The 17,615-nt window shown below is 40.6% G+C and overlaps 1 protein-coding gene across 2 annotated transcripts in view; it reads left to right on the forward strand.

Moving 5' to 3' along the window:
* Positions 1 to 17,615, forward strand: part of pgm1 (phosphoglucomutase 1) — a 74,860-nt gene that overhangs the window by 48,081 nt on the left and 9,164 nt on the right. For both annotated transcript variants that reach the window (XM_060830372.1, XM_060830371.1), the window contains exons 5-7: positions 2,971 to 3,161; positions 3,541 to 3,695; positions 6,705 to 6,820. In XM_060830372.1, the coding sequence (XP_060686355.1) occupies positions 2,971 to 3,161; positions 3,541 to 3,695; positions 6,705 to 6,820 (462 nt within the window). The remainder of the gene's footprint in view (positions 1 to 2,970; positions 3,162 to 3,540; positions 3,696 to 6,704; positions 6,821 to 17,615) is intronic.

Consider the following 17,615-nt stretch of genomic DNA (forward strand, 5'->3'; position numbering starts at 1 on the left):
AAATCAGTACTTTCTACATTGAGCTAGCTGGCAAGTTGGAGTGGGCTGAAAGAAGGGGCAGCAGGGGGAGCAAACTGGTAACTTTCATTGTCTCAGGAAAACGTTTCTTCTCCTGGGCCTGCAGAAGTAAGGAAATTTCTCTTCATGTAGATTTCAACACTTCCTTTATGAATTGCTGGTTAGAGGGCTTAGGTTTCTCTCATTTGATCCTTGATTTGGAATTCAAGGTTCGGGTTGTAAGTTTGCTCGCTGAGCACGAAGGTTAGTTCTCAGATGTTTCGTCACCATGCTAGGTAACATCATCAGTGAAACTCCGGTGCAAGGGCTGCAACAAACATTACAGCGAACAGACAGGTAGGAAACTAGCCCCCAGGATGCATGAACACCAACCAGCTACCAAAAGACATGACCCACTATCACTACTATCCTTACACACAGACAAGAAGAACACCACTTCATTAGGGACAACACATTCATCCTAGGACAGGCTAAACAGAGACATAGGGGAATCTCTAGAGGCCTGACATTCAAACCGAAACTCCACCAATAAGCACATCAAATTGGACCCCATTTACCAACCTCTGAGAAAAAATACCAGAAGTGATATCACCCACCTTAACAGACCAAGACACACAGAGTAAAAGTGGGACAGAACACCAGCGCTTCACCAGAGGCTTAGTGATGATGTTACCTAGCATGGTGACTAAACATCTGAGAATAAGCCTACCAGTTCAGTGAGCAAATCTACAACCTGAACCTCAACCTGAGCTCCAAATCTTCTCAAAAATCGGAATTTGAGGTTCTCCAGCTGGTCATGGGACTCCCAATTTGTACATTTAAGGAGCATAACACCTACTTCAAGCAGGTACCTTCGACTACTAAAAGTCACCTGAATATAATCTGGCAGGCACACCTGCAAGCAGCTCTCACACACCAGTTCATAGGGCAACAACTGGAGGTTTAACACCTTATACACTGATATCTGCAGGCTGCTTTTTTTCCCTACTGCCAATATTGCCAGATAATACAATAAATAAGTCTACTTAGCTATCCAGGATATCTCTAAATTTCCCTCTTGGAAATATATTCCAGGATATTCACCTGTACTATATCAGGGAATCCATTTTAAGGATGGTTCTTCTGTGAACCATTTGCTGATATTAGGTCAAATTTACCTTATGCTGGTTTGAACCTGTGAGCTCTTGTTCCCTCTTGTAGCTTCATTTGAATTAATGTAATAAAGTAAATAATTCATTCTCTTAACTACATTAAAGTATTTTTGCAAGGTGATCTCTCATATGTTGGACTGAAATACAAAAGCAGGGTGGTTCAGAGGTAAAGTAACCAGCTTCCTTCTACACTGTTCATTAATGAATCTAAACGAATATGTTTTAATTAGTTGGGCTTGTTTGTCTCTTGCTCAATGTTCCCTCCAAGGGCAGGTAAACAGAAGCCAGGACTGTTCTCAAGTCCCAAACCCACTGTAAAGAACACATCTTTGTTATTTTGAGTGTGCGATCTAAAGCCCTCCCACCTAAGACTTTTTCCAGCCACTCGTTAATTCTCTCAATCTTCTTACATCTTTACTCACTTGCAGGTGGTACTGGGAATAATTCCGAGATAACTATCCTAGGAATTGTGTTTTTGAATCATTCTGAATTACAGGAATTTTGAAAGAAACAAGCAAAATACTCACCATTCACAGACCTGTTTCTATGTGATGTCATGTTTTTCAAGTGGTAGTTCAGTGAATCATAGATGGCTCTCCCTCCCCAACTCCTGCTTCTTGAAGTCTCTGCTCTTCCAACTGCTCTCACTTGTCACTTTTATTGCTGCTTTTGTTTTTAAATTGTCAGTTGTTTAGACTGGAACTTCACCCTTGCTTACCAAATTCCCAAGCTCATGTTCTTGACGTGTTTATCCTCTCCCTCACAGTGGTGGTGAAGGTGCAGAAAGGGCAAATAATTGGGACAGTTGGCTCTGGAGATGCTCACTCTCTGCTCACCATCTCTGCAGTTGAGTGCTAAGTGAGAAGTTCCATGGGTGACACCCCCCCCCACCCACCCCACCAATTAAGACCTGAAAGTGATCAGTTACCAGCCACTTTAGGACCTCAACGTAACACTGGACTGATTAGAAAAGTGTCTGGTTTCCGACTGAGAAAGTGGGGTAATTTGCCTGCTGCTTTGGACACAGGGCCTCAATTCTTCCCAGTCTGCTGCCAATGGAAGTGAACGACTGACCACTGAAAGCCATCCCTGCCCTCTCCTCCCACCCCCGCAACCCCAACCCCACGAGATCCAAAAGAAAGCGACTTCTCACCATTTCAGCTGTTAAAACCTGCACCTCAGCAATGAGCTCTCGGATCTAAAAGCTGCTGGCCTCTGTCAGTAGTTTCTGGTATGGATCAGTGGTGCTGGAAGAGCACAGCAGTTCAGGCAGCATCCAACGAGCAGCGAAATCGACGTTTCGGGCAAAAGCCCTTCTTCATTTTTGATGTTTGTTATTCGCCAGTCAACTTTTAATTGGCTGATTGGAGTCTGATTTGGTGAGCTGTCCCACTTAAAGAAGTGGGGAGTCAGTCAGCACTCAAGATGTCGTCCCCCATTCTTGTTGAATGGAGCACTAAACCTGTGGCACCTGAGCTGCACTCAGTGAAGAGTTGCTGCTTCTTATTTAAAAGAACATTCAGAATTTGTGTTACCACATCCCAGTTCAAGTCTGCACATGGAGAAGAGATATTCAAGGTGGATGAGGAATGTCACAAATCATTTAAGCAGTTTTGCATGTTCAGAACTGTAGTGTTAAATAAGCAACTGCTACAATGGTAAAAGTACTTTGTTTAGCTTCAAATTTGATATGTTCTGCCTGTTGTTTTTATGTCATTTTCTGATGTTTTTAAAAAAAAACTTGCCTGTAAGCAGAGCTTTTCATCAGAATGTTTGTTTCATTCATTTTATTCTGTGATAGTTATGGGTCCTTACGTTAAGAAGATTCTGTGTGAAGAACTTGGTGCTCCTGCAAACTCAGCAGTGAACTGCGTGCCTCTTGAAGACTTTGGTGGGCATCATCCTGATCCAAATTTGACATATGCTGCGGACCTCGTGCAGGCAATGCAGACAGGAGACTATGACTTTGGAGCTGCGTTTGATGGTGACGGTGTAAGGAAAAACATTTTGATATTCTGTCAGAGCTCTAATACAGAGTTGCTGTATTAGAACTTTCTAGCTCAATGCTAGTGACCTTTATTAAATGGTATTGAAATGATTTGAGTAAACATCTATCTAGCTCTGAAGTCACACTTCCATTCTGTTAAGTCACATGGAGCTGACTGTTAAACAGTAAATGGAAACTTTGCACATAAAGACAGATTATACCATTCTGCGACTGCATTAGAATATTCCTAATCATATCACTCCTGATGTAATAGCCTACTTTTGCTGTCTGTTTTACTGAGGATAGAATATTAAATCTATTAATTTTTTTTCTTCCTGATTACATGAATAAAAATGAATTTCAGCTGTATTTGTGTTGCTGCAGGATCGGAACATGATCCTTGGAAAGCATGGATTCTTCGTAAACCCATCTGATTCTGTGGCTGTGATTGCTGCAAATATCTTCACTATTCCGTACTTTCAACAGACCGGTGTACGTGGATTCGCTCGCAGCATGCCCACTAGTGGAGCACTGGACCGGTGGGTATGGTTTACTTATACTTCGAAGCTGTAATTACTTACAATCTTCCTGCTTTTTCTTTTTCTTTTTCATTAGTTTGGAATTATTGCCTTTGAGACAATTGTTTAAAAAAAATCATGAAAAATGAACAGTTTTTTGTGCTTTAGTTCCACAGAATCACCAGGATAGATAAACCCCAACTTCTCTTAACATTTTCTGCATTCAACTCAGCAAACTAACCATTCCCTATTAAAAGTCTAAACCCTGTATTCTTCTTCAATTGTGTGCAAGGCTTACTTATTTATTACTGTTGGTAAATCAGCTCCCAAACATTATTGAACTCAGTAATTATTCTAAAATAGTATCACCAATGGTGTTGTGGCTGTTGATACTTTTTTTTTCAAAACCAAGATAAATGAATAGAACAAGAGGATCTTAAAAATAATTTTTTGTATTAGTTCAGTTTCTTTTGAATGCTTCCGATGATAAAATTGCCTTTAATCAAAAAATGCTTCCTACTATCACTGTTGTATTGTTTCCCATTTAGCAAAGACACTTACATGTTGTCCAGCTACCACATTTGCAGCCACCACTGTGCTAGAGGTGATGCTAATCAAGGGCTTTTAAAAATAAGACTAACCTAATAAATTTTAATCAAAACTACATTACTCCTTTTGTACTTCTGAAAATAATAGTTGAAGTTTCAGGATATGCCAAAGACTTGTGGTTTGCAACATTTTACTAAAATATTTTTCAAGAGATGGTGTTTGAACAACCAATACATTCCCTGCTCAAGTTATGTTCTGATTTCTCTGCCTTTATGTATTTTGTTTGTTTTCAATATTTCCTACTGCCTGTGTCTGTCTCTATTCAATCAAAAGTATTGGGCTTGACTGTGGACGTTTCAGTAGGTACCACTAATCCTGTCTTATTCTAATAGCAATGTAATACCCTTGTGTCTTCCCTATCTGATGCCAAGGTGGAGATTATAAGGTTATCTGATTTAAATTTGAACTTAAATTCACAGAATTAGTCTTTACTGTTTAAACGCTGGCAGCAGTTACCCATTTTCATACATCCTACATACTGTGGTTGACTGCGCTGTTTATTTCTTCCCCATGTCCACTTTTCTCTGATTTGAGATGGTGCACTAACATTAATAGTCTCCTTTAATACTCTTTAATTTTATTCCTGTTCTTTCAATATATTTTCAATAAGCGGAACTTATGTTAGCTTCCAAAGAGAATATTTAGGTGTCTGCATTACAGCTAAGAAACCTATCTGAGAGTTTCTGAAAGATGTGTGGGATGCTTCATCTTGCTTTCCTTCAGTGCCTGAATGCCTAGAACTGCTTCTCAATGATGCAAGCATTGTTGATCATTTTTAGTAGTGGGACCCAATGATTGACTACTTCCTGTCATTGTGCTGCTTGAGTTGACAGCTTTAGCTTTTCTCTTCTCCATGTGTCCCTTACAAAAGCTTATCTATAGACACTGTATTGCAAACATATGTTTGAAAGTCAAGAACTCAATATTTGAGCTGGAGCCTGCCTTCAGTTTTAATTTTAAAGTATTTTTTAAAGTAGTCTGTGGATATTATTTGGGTGAAAAAAATCTTTGAATCAGTATCATTTGACATTTGTTAAAAAGGTGATACAGGTTGAGGATAATGTTGACAAATGACTAAGACATTTAGTGTTTCAGTAAAATTTGAGACAGATATTTTTCAAAGAGAAATGCTTTATTTTGCATAATTTTAATGCTTGCTTGTGCACATAGCTTTTTATATTATGTTCATTGTGACTCAGACAATGGTAAAATACATAATGAGTTAGTCATAAATAAGCACCATTAGGCTTTACCCTCCTCAAGCGCCATAACACTCAAGAACATAGATATCAGTATTTCCACGTTACCAATTTCTTAAACCTCTCTTCCTGACTTACTCCACCCATGTCACTAGCATTAAATACAGTCATTTCATTAATTTCTGTATCGCCAATATAGAGACAATCTGTTCAATGGCTTCTGCTGTATTCCACCCATTTCCTTTCTCTTGTCCATCAAGCCAAACTTACTTAAGGATTCCCTGTGTTCTGTTCTTATACACACACTTTTCTCGAGATTGATCTGTATCTCCCTCATGCCTTTCTTGAGTTCATCTTATCCAGGGTCCAATTGCTACCCTGTTGTTCCCATTCACACTAAACTTCTAAGCATCTTAACATCTCTGATGTTACACTTATTTCTTTAAGTTTAGCAAAAAATTATTTATCCAGAGTGGTGCTACAGAATAGTTGGAGTAGACTAAGTAAGATAGTTTTAGGGGAAAATTAGATAATTATGATGCGTATTCTATTTTGTTCTGTTCTATTCTATTCTTACTGTGTTGCTTTCTATCAAGATCACTGTCAACGCCCTGACCTGAATATGGCTTCCCTTGACTCACTGATCTTGCAAGCTACCATTGCATCCTCAATCTTTCTTTAGAGAGAATGTTATTGACATATTGTTGCCTTCCAAATCTGTCTTCATGTTTCCTTAAGACAATGTTTGAATCTCTGAATTTAGTTTCTGATTTAGCCACAGCACTAAGATTGTTCTAGTCTAATGCACAAATAACTCCTTCTATAAGTGTGACCAATGGACATTATTTACCTACCGTAATCCTCTGACCTGCTTGAGATTAATGCAGTTTTTGACGTTGTTGACAAACCTCCTCCAGTGCCTCTACTCTATGGTCTGGCTCAGTGACCTACCCTCAATCTGGTTGCACTCTTCTCTATCCAGTTGTAATGAGTGCATTCCAGCGTTGGTTTTTCTTTCTGGTCCCTCGCCAATACCTCTGCAATCTCTCAAAGATCTGTCCTTGGCACCCTCTTCATTCTATTCCACATATTCTCCTTTCGTGGCTGGATCTGTAGATGTGAGAGATCAATTCTACAATGCATAAAGAGTACATTTTGGGGCAATTTTCTTAACAAGTTGAACAGCATTGAAAACTGGATTTCTTAACTCCTCTTTTTGAAGGGTTGCCAAGGCCACAAAAATAGCCTTGTATGAGACCCCTACTGGATGGAAGTTCTTTGGAAATCTGATGGATGCCAACAAACTTTCCCTCTGTGGAGAAGAAAGCTTTGGTACCGGTAAGGTGTTTTATTTTCTGTTTGGGAAATAAAAGAAAGATTTTTAATTTGGTAAAGAAATTACTTTTGTGCAGTTGGACTTGTTATTTCCTCCAGTTGAAAGATTTTTTTTTAAATGTGAAATTTTAAACTGTTTAATGGCTGTGTGCTACTACATCTGTGGGAACGTACTCACAATTGAACTGCATTGTCATGCAATGATGTAGAAACTTGATGTAGCAGACATGCGTGCATAAATATGTGGTGCATTGGCAATGCTGAAAAAGAAGTTATATTTCCAGCACTGCCAAGTGGTTAATACCATGGTAGATCAAAAACTGAGGTAACTCATCTTTGGATTACTATTGTATGTCTCTCAGCAACCATGAACTGAGAGTTTGTTTGGCTTTTTCCTTTTGAATGCTTAGAGTACAAAGGCACTTAATGCATGATTCACACCATGTTAAAATGTAATGTCAACTGGAAGGCTGTAGACAACTGAGGGATGGGAATTTTGAGGCCTCCATGCTGATCTTTGCTGTGTATTGATTTGGCTGATTTCAGATAGGATGCAAATAAGAGAAGTGGGTTGCAATACTTTCAGCACCTCTTGGTGAATGAAGGTAGAAGTGAGTTAGGGATCCTATTTATGATTATTGTCCAGAGTCTTTGATTGGAATGTGAGCATGCCTGGGAGTGTCAGGATTGCCTGATTTCAACTTGTACTACAGTTGCATTGTGTAAGAGTTTAGTTTGGGAATCGCAGGATATCTACAATGGTGTTGATTTCTGGGGTGACTTTAAAACAGTTTATTTAGAATTAACAATATTCAAGCTAAGTAGACAGAAAAGCCTTACTGTAAAAAGTGAGGTCTGCAGATGCTGGAGATCAGAGCTGAAAATGTGTTGCTGGTTAAAGCACAGCAGGTCAGGCAGCATCCAAGAAACAGGAAATTCGACGTTTCGGGCACAAGCCCTTCCTCATTCCTGATGAAGGGCTTGTGCCCGAAACGTTGAATTTCCTGTTCCTTGGATGCTGCCTGACCTGCGCTTTAACCAGCAACACATTTTCAGCAGAAAAGCCTTACTACCCTGTAACAGTTAAGAATGATGTGAGGGAGTGCAGATTTTCATGGCTGGGAGAGGCAGCTTCTTTACAATGTTTATTGGTCCCACATCAGATAAATTGATTAATGAGACTGATCTTTTGGCTGAATGTGGCAACCTGTTTTGATCTCATTCTTCAGCTAGTGAGGGTGTTGGGCTGAAACATGGATCACTTTGGAAAGGAGCCCTAAAAGAGTCCATTTCTACACTTTATTTCTTTATTTCCAGCAGTCTTATGTCAACCTGTTGTTCAGTAGCTTATTAGCAAAGTACAGAATTACTAGATAATTCCTCTTATTTCCAGCAAAAGCTGATGAAATCATGCTGTGGCTGATCACTCGTTAGGGTAGCCTCTTCAATTTTTTTTTTGCTCGGTTAAATCATGGGTCCTTTTAGGGTTAAGAATTTCTTGTTTCACTGTCTGTACTAGTGACCTGTCCTTAACAGAGTTAATGGCCTTTGTCCTGCTGTTTGTCAGCCAAGGAAAATGCAATGGGAACTTTTTTAAGACTCTGAAAGAGCTATTTCTATAATATTCAATAAACTTCTTAAGCTTGTAAAGTTATTACAATAATTGCAGTTTTTATAGTTGTCTATTAGCTCTCACTGCTTCTGAAAGATTGTCATGTTGGTGAGGTTATGTAGGGTGCTTGGTGTCTTTTGAACAGTGTCTTTGTAATTCTGCATAGTAAAAATAAGAGGAATTATGTATGTTAGGGTAAGTCACTTTATGTCTTTTTAGCTTTGTAGAGGTACAGATGTACTAGGAGTCTTAGTGTGGTATATTACTCCAAAAATATTCCTTTACTTGATAACAATGCTTAAATCATCTCATGGAGTAGCTCATTTGATCATAGTTTGCTTTGATTTTTATGATGTACTACTTTCAATCCCTTGTCATTAAATAAGCTACTGCCCAGCAGTAGTCTATATTGTTCTCCACTGTGAGCACACTCATTCTTTGGACTTGGATATCCTAAGTTACAAATTTTCAGTAGACACTGGCAGTGTTTCCTGAAACAGTAAACAGAAGCACTGCTTCTGTTAAATGACATTGAAGGGAATTCCCAGACAAAATCCCATTGCCAACCACTACTCCATTGTATAAGAAAATAGGCATTCTGTGTAGCACAATAGCTACAGCTCTACAAATCCCTGGTGAAACTGCACTTGGAATATTGTGTCCAATTCTGGTCGCCCAACTGTAGAAAAGATGCAGAGGCTTTGGAGATAGTGCAAAGAAGGATTACCAGAATGCTGCCTGGACAGGGGACTTGCCTTATGAAGAGAGGTTGAATAAGCTTGGACTTCTCTCTCTGGAGAGAAGAAGGAATAGAGGTGACCTGATCAAGGTATACAAGATAATGAGAGGAATGGACTGAGTCAATAGCCAGAGACTTTTCCTCAGGGCAGGATTGACTGGTACCAGGGATCATAGTTTTCAGATGTTAGGAAGAAGGTATAGAGTGGACATCAGAGGGAGGTTCTTTACGCAGAGAGTTGTGAATGCATGGAATGCGTTGCCAGTGGTAGTGGTGGAAGCAGAGTCATGAGGGACATTTAAGCGACTGCTGGGCATGCACATGGATAGCAGTAAGTTGAGGGCTGCGTAGGTTAAGTTATTTTATTTTACATTAGGATGAACCCTCGGCACAACATCGTGGGCCAAAGGCCCTACTCTGTGCTGTACTTTTCTATGTTCTAAGAATTAAAATAACTATGTAGAGGTAGAATAGCAATGATAAAGTTATATTTAATAACTAAGAAGTGATCAGATGCACTGAAAGCTCAGTATAGTAGTAAATGAGTGAGAAATTCATGTAATGCCACCACTTAGTGTGGTACCAAGTCACGCAGACTGGTAGATTATAGGTTGCCTCCTGACTTGTGTTGACCTTGGATGGAGCTCTATACTTTGCTTCAATACCCAGGGGTATTGGGTTTCTGCTACTGTGTGTTGAGATTACTCCAGGAAAATGGATGTGTTTGTGCTCATGGAACCATGCCTGGTATAAATCACAGTAATTTCCTTTAATCCTCTCTGAATTCTTGGCTAAATTGCTTCACAGCGCAATTTATTGATATGTGTTTAATGAAAGATTCAGTTTTACTGCTGATTTTTAAAAGCAAGCCTTTTGGGACCAATTTCCAAATCTCAACATAATAACGTGGCTGTGAATCGAGTAATGTATCAAAATTAAATGCTTTTTCAATCTTATTTGCAAGATTATTTGAATTTGGGAGTTTGTCTATTCATATTTTTAAACACTCTCAAATGATTCTACTCTCCTGTTGTTCTAATAAAACGGCTCAATTTCCTATGGCTTATACAGCCAGCAGTTTAACAAGCAAGCAATGGCTGTGCTGGCATTCCCAGAGAAGACACATAGGAGGAAGCCATTCAAGCTCCTCTATAACTGCTCTGCTATTCAATACAGCCACAACTGATCATCTGCTTCAGTGCCTGTTTCCACGCTGTCTGTATGTCCCTTTGTGTCATTGGTATTTACAAAACCATCAATCTCTATTTCAAACATATTTAAGACTGATCTTCCATGGCCTTGTGGGGTAGACAACTCCAAAAATGCATAACCCCCGAGGAAAACAAAAATTCTCCTTGTCTCAATCCTAAGTGACTTTCCCCCTATTTCAATATTAAGTTCCCTGGTACTAGAGTCTCCAACTCTCATCCCTCCAAGCATTGTGCAGGTTTCAATGAGATCACCTCTTACTCTTTGAAATCTGGAGAATACAGGATCAGATTCCTAATCTCTCTTCATAGGGCAGTCTGGATAACATCCAAAACAATACTTTTCACAGTATTTTGCTACGTGTAATCAATCAAATCAAATCAGTCCCACTATCCCAGGAACAAGTCTGCTTCCAAATTCAATTCCCTAGTTATTGACTCCGTTCCTGTCCCTAGAAATAGTCTGAGATTAAGGCTGCCATGTACAACCTTCGAGTCGTTTGACTCCAATTTGAGTTCCCCAGCTCATTTGCACCATTTTGCACTGCATAATATGGAGGAGAAAGTGAGGTCTGCAGATGCTGGAGTATCAGAGCTGAAAATGTGTTGCTGGAAAAGCGCAGCAGGTCAGGCAGCATCCAAGGAACAGGAAATTCGACGTTTCGGGCATAAGCCCTTCATCAGGAAAGATGATAAAGGGCTTATGCCCAAAACGTCGAATTTCCTGTTCCTTGGATGCTGCCTGACCTGCTGCACTTTTCCAGCAACCCCTTTTTCAGCACTGCATAATCTGGCCCAACTTAACCCTGTTTCTGCTCATCTTTTGCTTAAAAACTCTCACATGCCATCATTACCTTTAAAATTGGCTATTAATAATGTTTCTGAATGGTCTCTCTCATTTTCCTTTTCATAAACTTGAAATACCCAAACTTTTGCAGCCTGTGTCTTAATGCACACCAAGTGCTGTTCACGCATCAACCCCAATTCCTGACTTACATTGCAGTCAAGCAATATCTTGGTTTGAAAATTCTCATATGGTCTTCAATTCCCTCCATGACTTGGTCCTCCCATCTCCCTAATCTCTTCCTCCACAATCCTCTGAGATATCACTGCTACTGTAGCTCTGGCCTTCGGAGCATCTCCGATTTAATCCCTTCACCATTAGTGGTTGTGTCTTCAATTGCCTAGGCTGGAATATCCTCCTTTACTCATCACTGTCTCTCTAACTCTTTGAGAACAGTCTTAAAACCTACTTCTTTGACTAAACTTTTGGTTGTCTGTTTTAATATCTCCTTATGTGGTTCAGTGTTACATTTGGATCTGTAATGCTCCTGTGAAGCACCTTGGGTTTGTATTATGTTCAAGATGAGCATTGTTCATTTGCACATGAATCCTTTCTTTCATTGTGTGCCTTTTTCAGTTCTCATCTTTAATATCTGAAGTCTGAAATGTTGATTGATTTCCATTTTATTACCAGATACTGATGGATCTAGTTTGTATTTCCATCTCTTTCTTTTTTCGGAATCCCAGTTAATCAGTGCTGTCTTGACATTCTTTTTATTCTATGGAACTGAAAGTATATATTTTCCTCAAGGTGTTCTCACTGAGGCTTTATACAGATTCGCTATTGCATCTTTTATATTCCATATATCTTCCCAAAGAAACCCTACGAGCTGTTCCAGTTGAGGAACTGCTTCAATAAGTTCTTTCCTATACTGAACTCGACAGTTTATTTCCTTTTTCACATTCATCTCAACCAGTGTCAGCTTTTATATACATCAACTCCACTTGGTCTTCAAAACTCAAAACCTTTGTCTAGGTAAGTTACTGTTTCCAATTTAAAGCCTATCTTCAAAAGACTGAATGAAAGATGACAATCATTCTCTAAAGCTAGGGAAAAAAGGACAATAACCAGGAGATAAGTGTAGAAAAGTTCAGAGCAAGTACAGTGTGGGTGAATCACCACAAGTTAATTTTGTTACTTATTCAGAAATCTCACCAACAATCAAGTACTGAAACAATGATTTAAACTTATGTAAAAATCAAAATAAGACCCCTCAAATAAGCAAATTAAGTGCCATAACACAACTCGATACTGGTGGAATTTAGCTATAATACCAACCAAACATTAAATGAATACTGGTGGAATTTAGTTATAATACCAACCAAAAATATTTAACTCTCGAAGTGTCCAGGGTTCAATCCTTGTGCAGTGTTGTTCTTCAAAGTTCTGCTAAGGGGGAGTTCTGGTGTTCAATTCTTATAGTTTTCTGTCCTTCAGACCTATGATATGATATTATTGATGATTCTTTAGAGTCCTTTCATCTACAATATTGACTACCCTTCTGGAACCATCAAGTCTGCATCTTACCTCCTTATCAGAAGTAGCTTCTTTGTTCCTTGTTACACTTGGCATTGACTATCTGTTTGAAGACTCAGCTTTCTGAGGTTGACTCTTTAAATTCTTCTGCCGGGTAATCAGTTATCCTTGTGGCATAAGGCAGCCATCTATCAAGTTGATGTCAAAACAGTTTTGTTTGTATACTTCAATTTCCTCTTTCTCCCAAAATGGCTAATTGCTTTCAGTTCCTCTATAAGTTTGTCCTTGTCCTTTTAATAGTTTATTCCAGACAGAGTTATTGCTGATCCCTTCATGTGTAACGGTTTATGTTTGACTTTCAATCCATAATGTGGTTGCCTCTATGTAACGAGAACAAAGCGTAGACTGGATGGCCACTTTGCAGTTCTGTCTGCAAAAAAGGTCTGGAGCTTCCAGTTGTAAGCCACTTCAAAACACGTTGGCAAAACTGAGGACTGCTGATGCTGGAGATCAGAGTCTAGATTAGAGTGGTGCTGGAAAAGCACAGCAGATCAGGCAGCATCTGAGGAGCAGGAAAATCGACATTTTATAGAACATAGAATAATACAGCACAGAACAGGCCCTTCGTCCGTCGATGTTGTGTCGACCTGTGAACTAATCTAAGCCCATCTTTCTACACTATTCCATCATTGTCCTTGTGCTTATCCAAGGATTGTTTAAATCTCACTAATGTTGCTGAGTTAACTACATTGTCAGGCAGGACATTCCATGCCCGTACCACTCTTTGAGTAAAGAACCTGCCTCTGATATCTGTCTTAAATCTATCACCCCTCAATTTGTAGTTATGCCCCCTCATATAGGCTGACGTCATCATCCTAGGAAAAAGACTTTTACTGTCTATCCTATCTAATCCTCTGATCATCTTGTATGTCTCTATCAAATCCCCTCTTAGCCTTCTTCTCTCCAATGAGAACAGACCCAAGTCTCTCAGCCTTTCCTCGTAAGACCTTCCCTCCAGACCAGGCAACATCCTGGTAAATCTCCTCTGCACCTTTTCAAATGCTTCTACATCCTTCCTGTAATGGGGCAACTGGAACTGTACACAATATTCCAAGTGCGGCTGCACTAGCATTTTGTATAATTTTAGCATGATATTACGGCTCCGGAACTCAATCCTTCTACCAATAAAACCTAACACACCACACCAAAACCTAACAGCACTATCAACCTGGATGGCAATTTTTCAGGGATCAATGTACATGGACTCCAAGATCCCTCTGCACATCCACGCTACCAAGAATCTTTACATTGACCCAGTATTCTGTCTTCTTGTTATTCTGCCCAAAGCGAATCACCTCACATTTATCTGCATTGAACTCCATTTGCCACCTCTCAGCCCAATTCTGCAGTTTATCCAAGTCCCCATGCAACCTGCAACATTCTTCCACACTGTGCACTACTCCACCGACTTTAGTGTCATCTGCAAACTTGCTAACCCAATCACCTATGCCTGCGTCCAAGTCATTTATTAAAATGACCAACAGCTGTGGTCCCAAAACAGATTCTTGTGGCACACCACCAGTAACCAGACTCCAGGCTGAATATTTCCCATCAACCACCACTCGCTGCCGCCTTACAGAAAGCCAATTTCTAATCCAGACTGCTAAATCACCCTTAATCCCATGCTTCTGCATTTTCTCCAACAGTCTACTATGTGGAACCTTATCAAAGGCCTTACTGAAGTCCATGTACATCACGTCAACTGCCCTACCCTCATCCACATGCCTGGTTACCTTCTCAAAAAACTTAATGAGGTTTGTGAGACCTGACCTGCCCTTGATGAAACCATGTTGACTATCTGCAATCAAGTTGTTGCTTGCACAGTGAATATAAGTCTTATCTCTTATCATCCTTTCCAAAACTTGTCCTACAACAGACGTAAGGCTCACTGGTCTATAATTACCTGGGTCATCTCTACGGCCCTTCTTGAATAAAGGCACAACATTTGCAATCCTCCAGTCCTTTGATACTAAACCTGTAGACAATGAAGATTCAAAGATCAAAGCCAAAGGTTCCAACACCATCCCTCTAGCTTCCCAGAGAATCCTTGAATAAATCCCATCTGGCCCAAGGGACTTGTCTACTTTCGTTCCTTCTAGAATTGATGACATCTCTTCCATACTAACCTAGATCCTTTCTAGTATAATATCTCATATCTCATTCTTCTCCTTTACAATTTTCTCCTTTTCCTACATTATTGGTTTTGCATGTCTCTGATCTCCACAGTGTCCACACACAACTTCCCACTTCTGTCTTTGACTGGCCCTACTCCTATCTTAGTCATCCTTTTATTCCTCATATATCTATAGAAAGCTTTAGAGTTCTCCTTTATTCTACCTGTCAAAGACTGTTCATGTCCTTTCTTTACTCTTCTTAACTCTCTCTTTAAATCCTTCCTAGCTAATCTGTAACTCTCCATCGCCTCATCTGAACCATCTCATCTCATCATCACATAAACATCCTTCTGCTGCATAACAAGAGATGCAATTTCTGTAGTAAACCATGGTTTCCTTACCTTATCACTTCCTGTCTGACAGGGATATACCTATCAAGGACACGCAATATCTGTTCCTTAGACAAGCTCCTAGAGTTCCATTGACCCAGCCCCACATTTCAATTGTCCCCATCCCCTGCATTTTGCTACCCAGTTCTATGCATCCTAAGTCTTGCCTAATCGCATTATAATTGCTCTTCCCCCATCGATAACTTTTGCCCTGTGGCATATACCTATCCCTTTCCATCACTAAACTAGTGTAACCGAATTATGATCACTTTTTCCAAAGTGCTCACCTACCCCTAAATCAAACACCTGGCCTAGTTCATTACCAAGCACCAGATCCAGTGGCCTCCCCTCTTGTTGGCCCTTCGACATAGAAAACCCTCTTGCACACATTGGACAAAAATCTGATCCATCCGACCTACTAGAGTTATAACATTTCCAGTCAGTGTTGGAGAAGTTAAAGTCCCCCATAATGACAACACTGTTCCTTTCACTCCTACCCAGAATCATTTTGCCGATCCTCTCCTCCACATCCCTGGAACTCTGTGGAGGCCTATAAAAAAACTCCAAGCAGTGTTATCTCTCCTCTCTTGTTTCTAACCTCAGCCCATACTACCTCAGTAGACAAGTCCCCATCAAAAGTTCTTTCATCCATTAGGCAACATCCTGGTAAATCTCCTCTGCACCTTTGCCAATTCTCCCACATCCTTTCTGTAATGTGGCAACCAGAACTGCACACAATATTCCAAGTGCAGCCGCACTAGCGTTTTGTATAGTTGCAGCATGACATTATGACTCTGGAACTCAATCCCTCTACCAATAAAACCTAACACACCATATACCTTCTTAACAGCACTATCAACCTGGATGGTAATTTTCAGGGATCGACGTACATTGACTCCAAGATCCCTCTGCACATCCGCACTACCTAGAATCTATCCATTGACCCAGTATTCTGCCTTCCTGTTGTTCTACCCAAAGTGAATCACCTCACATTTATCTGCATTGAACCCCATTTGCACCTCTCCGCCCAAATCTGCAGTTCATCCAAGTCCCCCTGCAACCTGCAACATTCTTCCACACTGTCCACTACTCCACCATACTGTCCTTGACTAACAAGGCCAGACCTCCACCTCTTTCACTGCCTTCCCTGTTCTTAATGAAAGATCTAAATCCTGGAACTTGCAACATCCATTCCTGACCCTGCTCTATCCATGTCTCCATAATGGCTACAACATTGACGTCCCAGGTACCTATCCATGCTGCCAGCTCACCTCCCTTATTTCGGATACTTCTGGCGTTAAAGTAAATACACTTCAAACCAGCTTGTTGTCTGCCAGCACATTCCTGTGACCGTGAAATTCTGTCCATGCCCTCCCTACTCTCATCCTCCTGTGAACTGGAACTACACCTCAGGTTCCCATTCCCCCGTTGAGCTAGTTTAAACCCACCTGGATAGCACAAGCAAATTTCCCACCCAGGATATTCGTATCCCTCTAGTTCAAGTGAAGACCGTCCTGTTTGTAGAGATCCCACCTTCCCCAGAATGAGCCCCAATTATCCAAGTACCTGAAACCCTCCCTCCTGCACCATCCTTGCAGCCACATGTTCAGCTGATATCTCTCCCTATTCCTTGCCTCACGATCACGTGTCATGGATAACAAACCAGAGATAACAACTCTGTTTGTTCTCGCTCTCAGTTTCCACCCTAGCTCCTTGAAATCCTGCCCTACACCCCTATCCCTCTTTCTACCTATGTCGTTGGTATCTACGTGGACCATGACTTGGGGCTGGTCACCCTCCCCTCAGGACCCAAAGACATGATCCGAGACATCACGGACCCTGGCACCTGGGAGGCAACACACCAACTGAGAGTCTCATTCATTCCCAACAAACCTTCTATCTGACCCTCTAGCTATTGAATCCCCAATAACTAACACACTCCTCTTTTCCCTTCTTCCCTTCTGTGTAACAGGGACATACTCTCTACCAGAGACCTGTACCCCACTGCATGGCCCGGTAAGTCGATCCCCCCAACAGTATCCAAAACGGTATGCATGTTTTTCAGGGGAACGACCACAGAGGATCCCTGCACTATTTGTTTTTCTTCCTACTTTGAACAGTTACCGAGCTTTCTTCGTGCCTAGGAGTAACTGCTTCCCTGTGACTCTTATCTATCTCAGCCTCTGCCTCCCAAATGATCTGAAGTTCATCCAGCTCCTGCTCCAGTTCCCTAAAGTGGTCTTGGAGGAGCGAGAGTTGGGTGCACTTCTGCAGATGTACTTAGGGGACACTAATGGCAACCCTCACCTCAAACATCATGCAGAAGGAACGTTCCTTTCCCTGCACTGCCATCCCT

This window comes from Hemiscyllium ocellatum, chromosome 9 (assembly GCF_020745735.1).
Source record: "Hemiscyllium ocellatum isolate sHemOce1 chromosome 9, sHemOce1.pat.X.cur, whole genome shotgun sequence".
Classification (NCBI taxonomy): Eukaryota; Metazoa; Chordata; class Chondrichthyes; order Orectolobiformes; family Hemiscylliidae; genus Hemiscyllium; species Hemiscyllium ocellatum.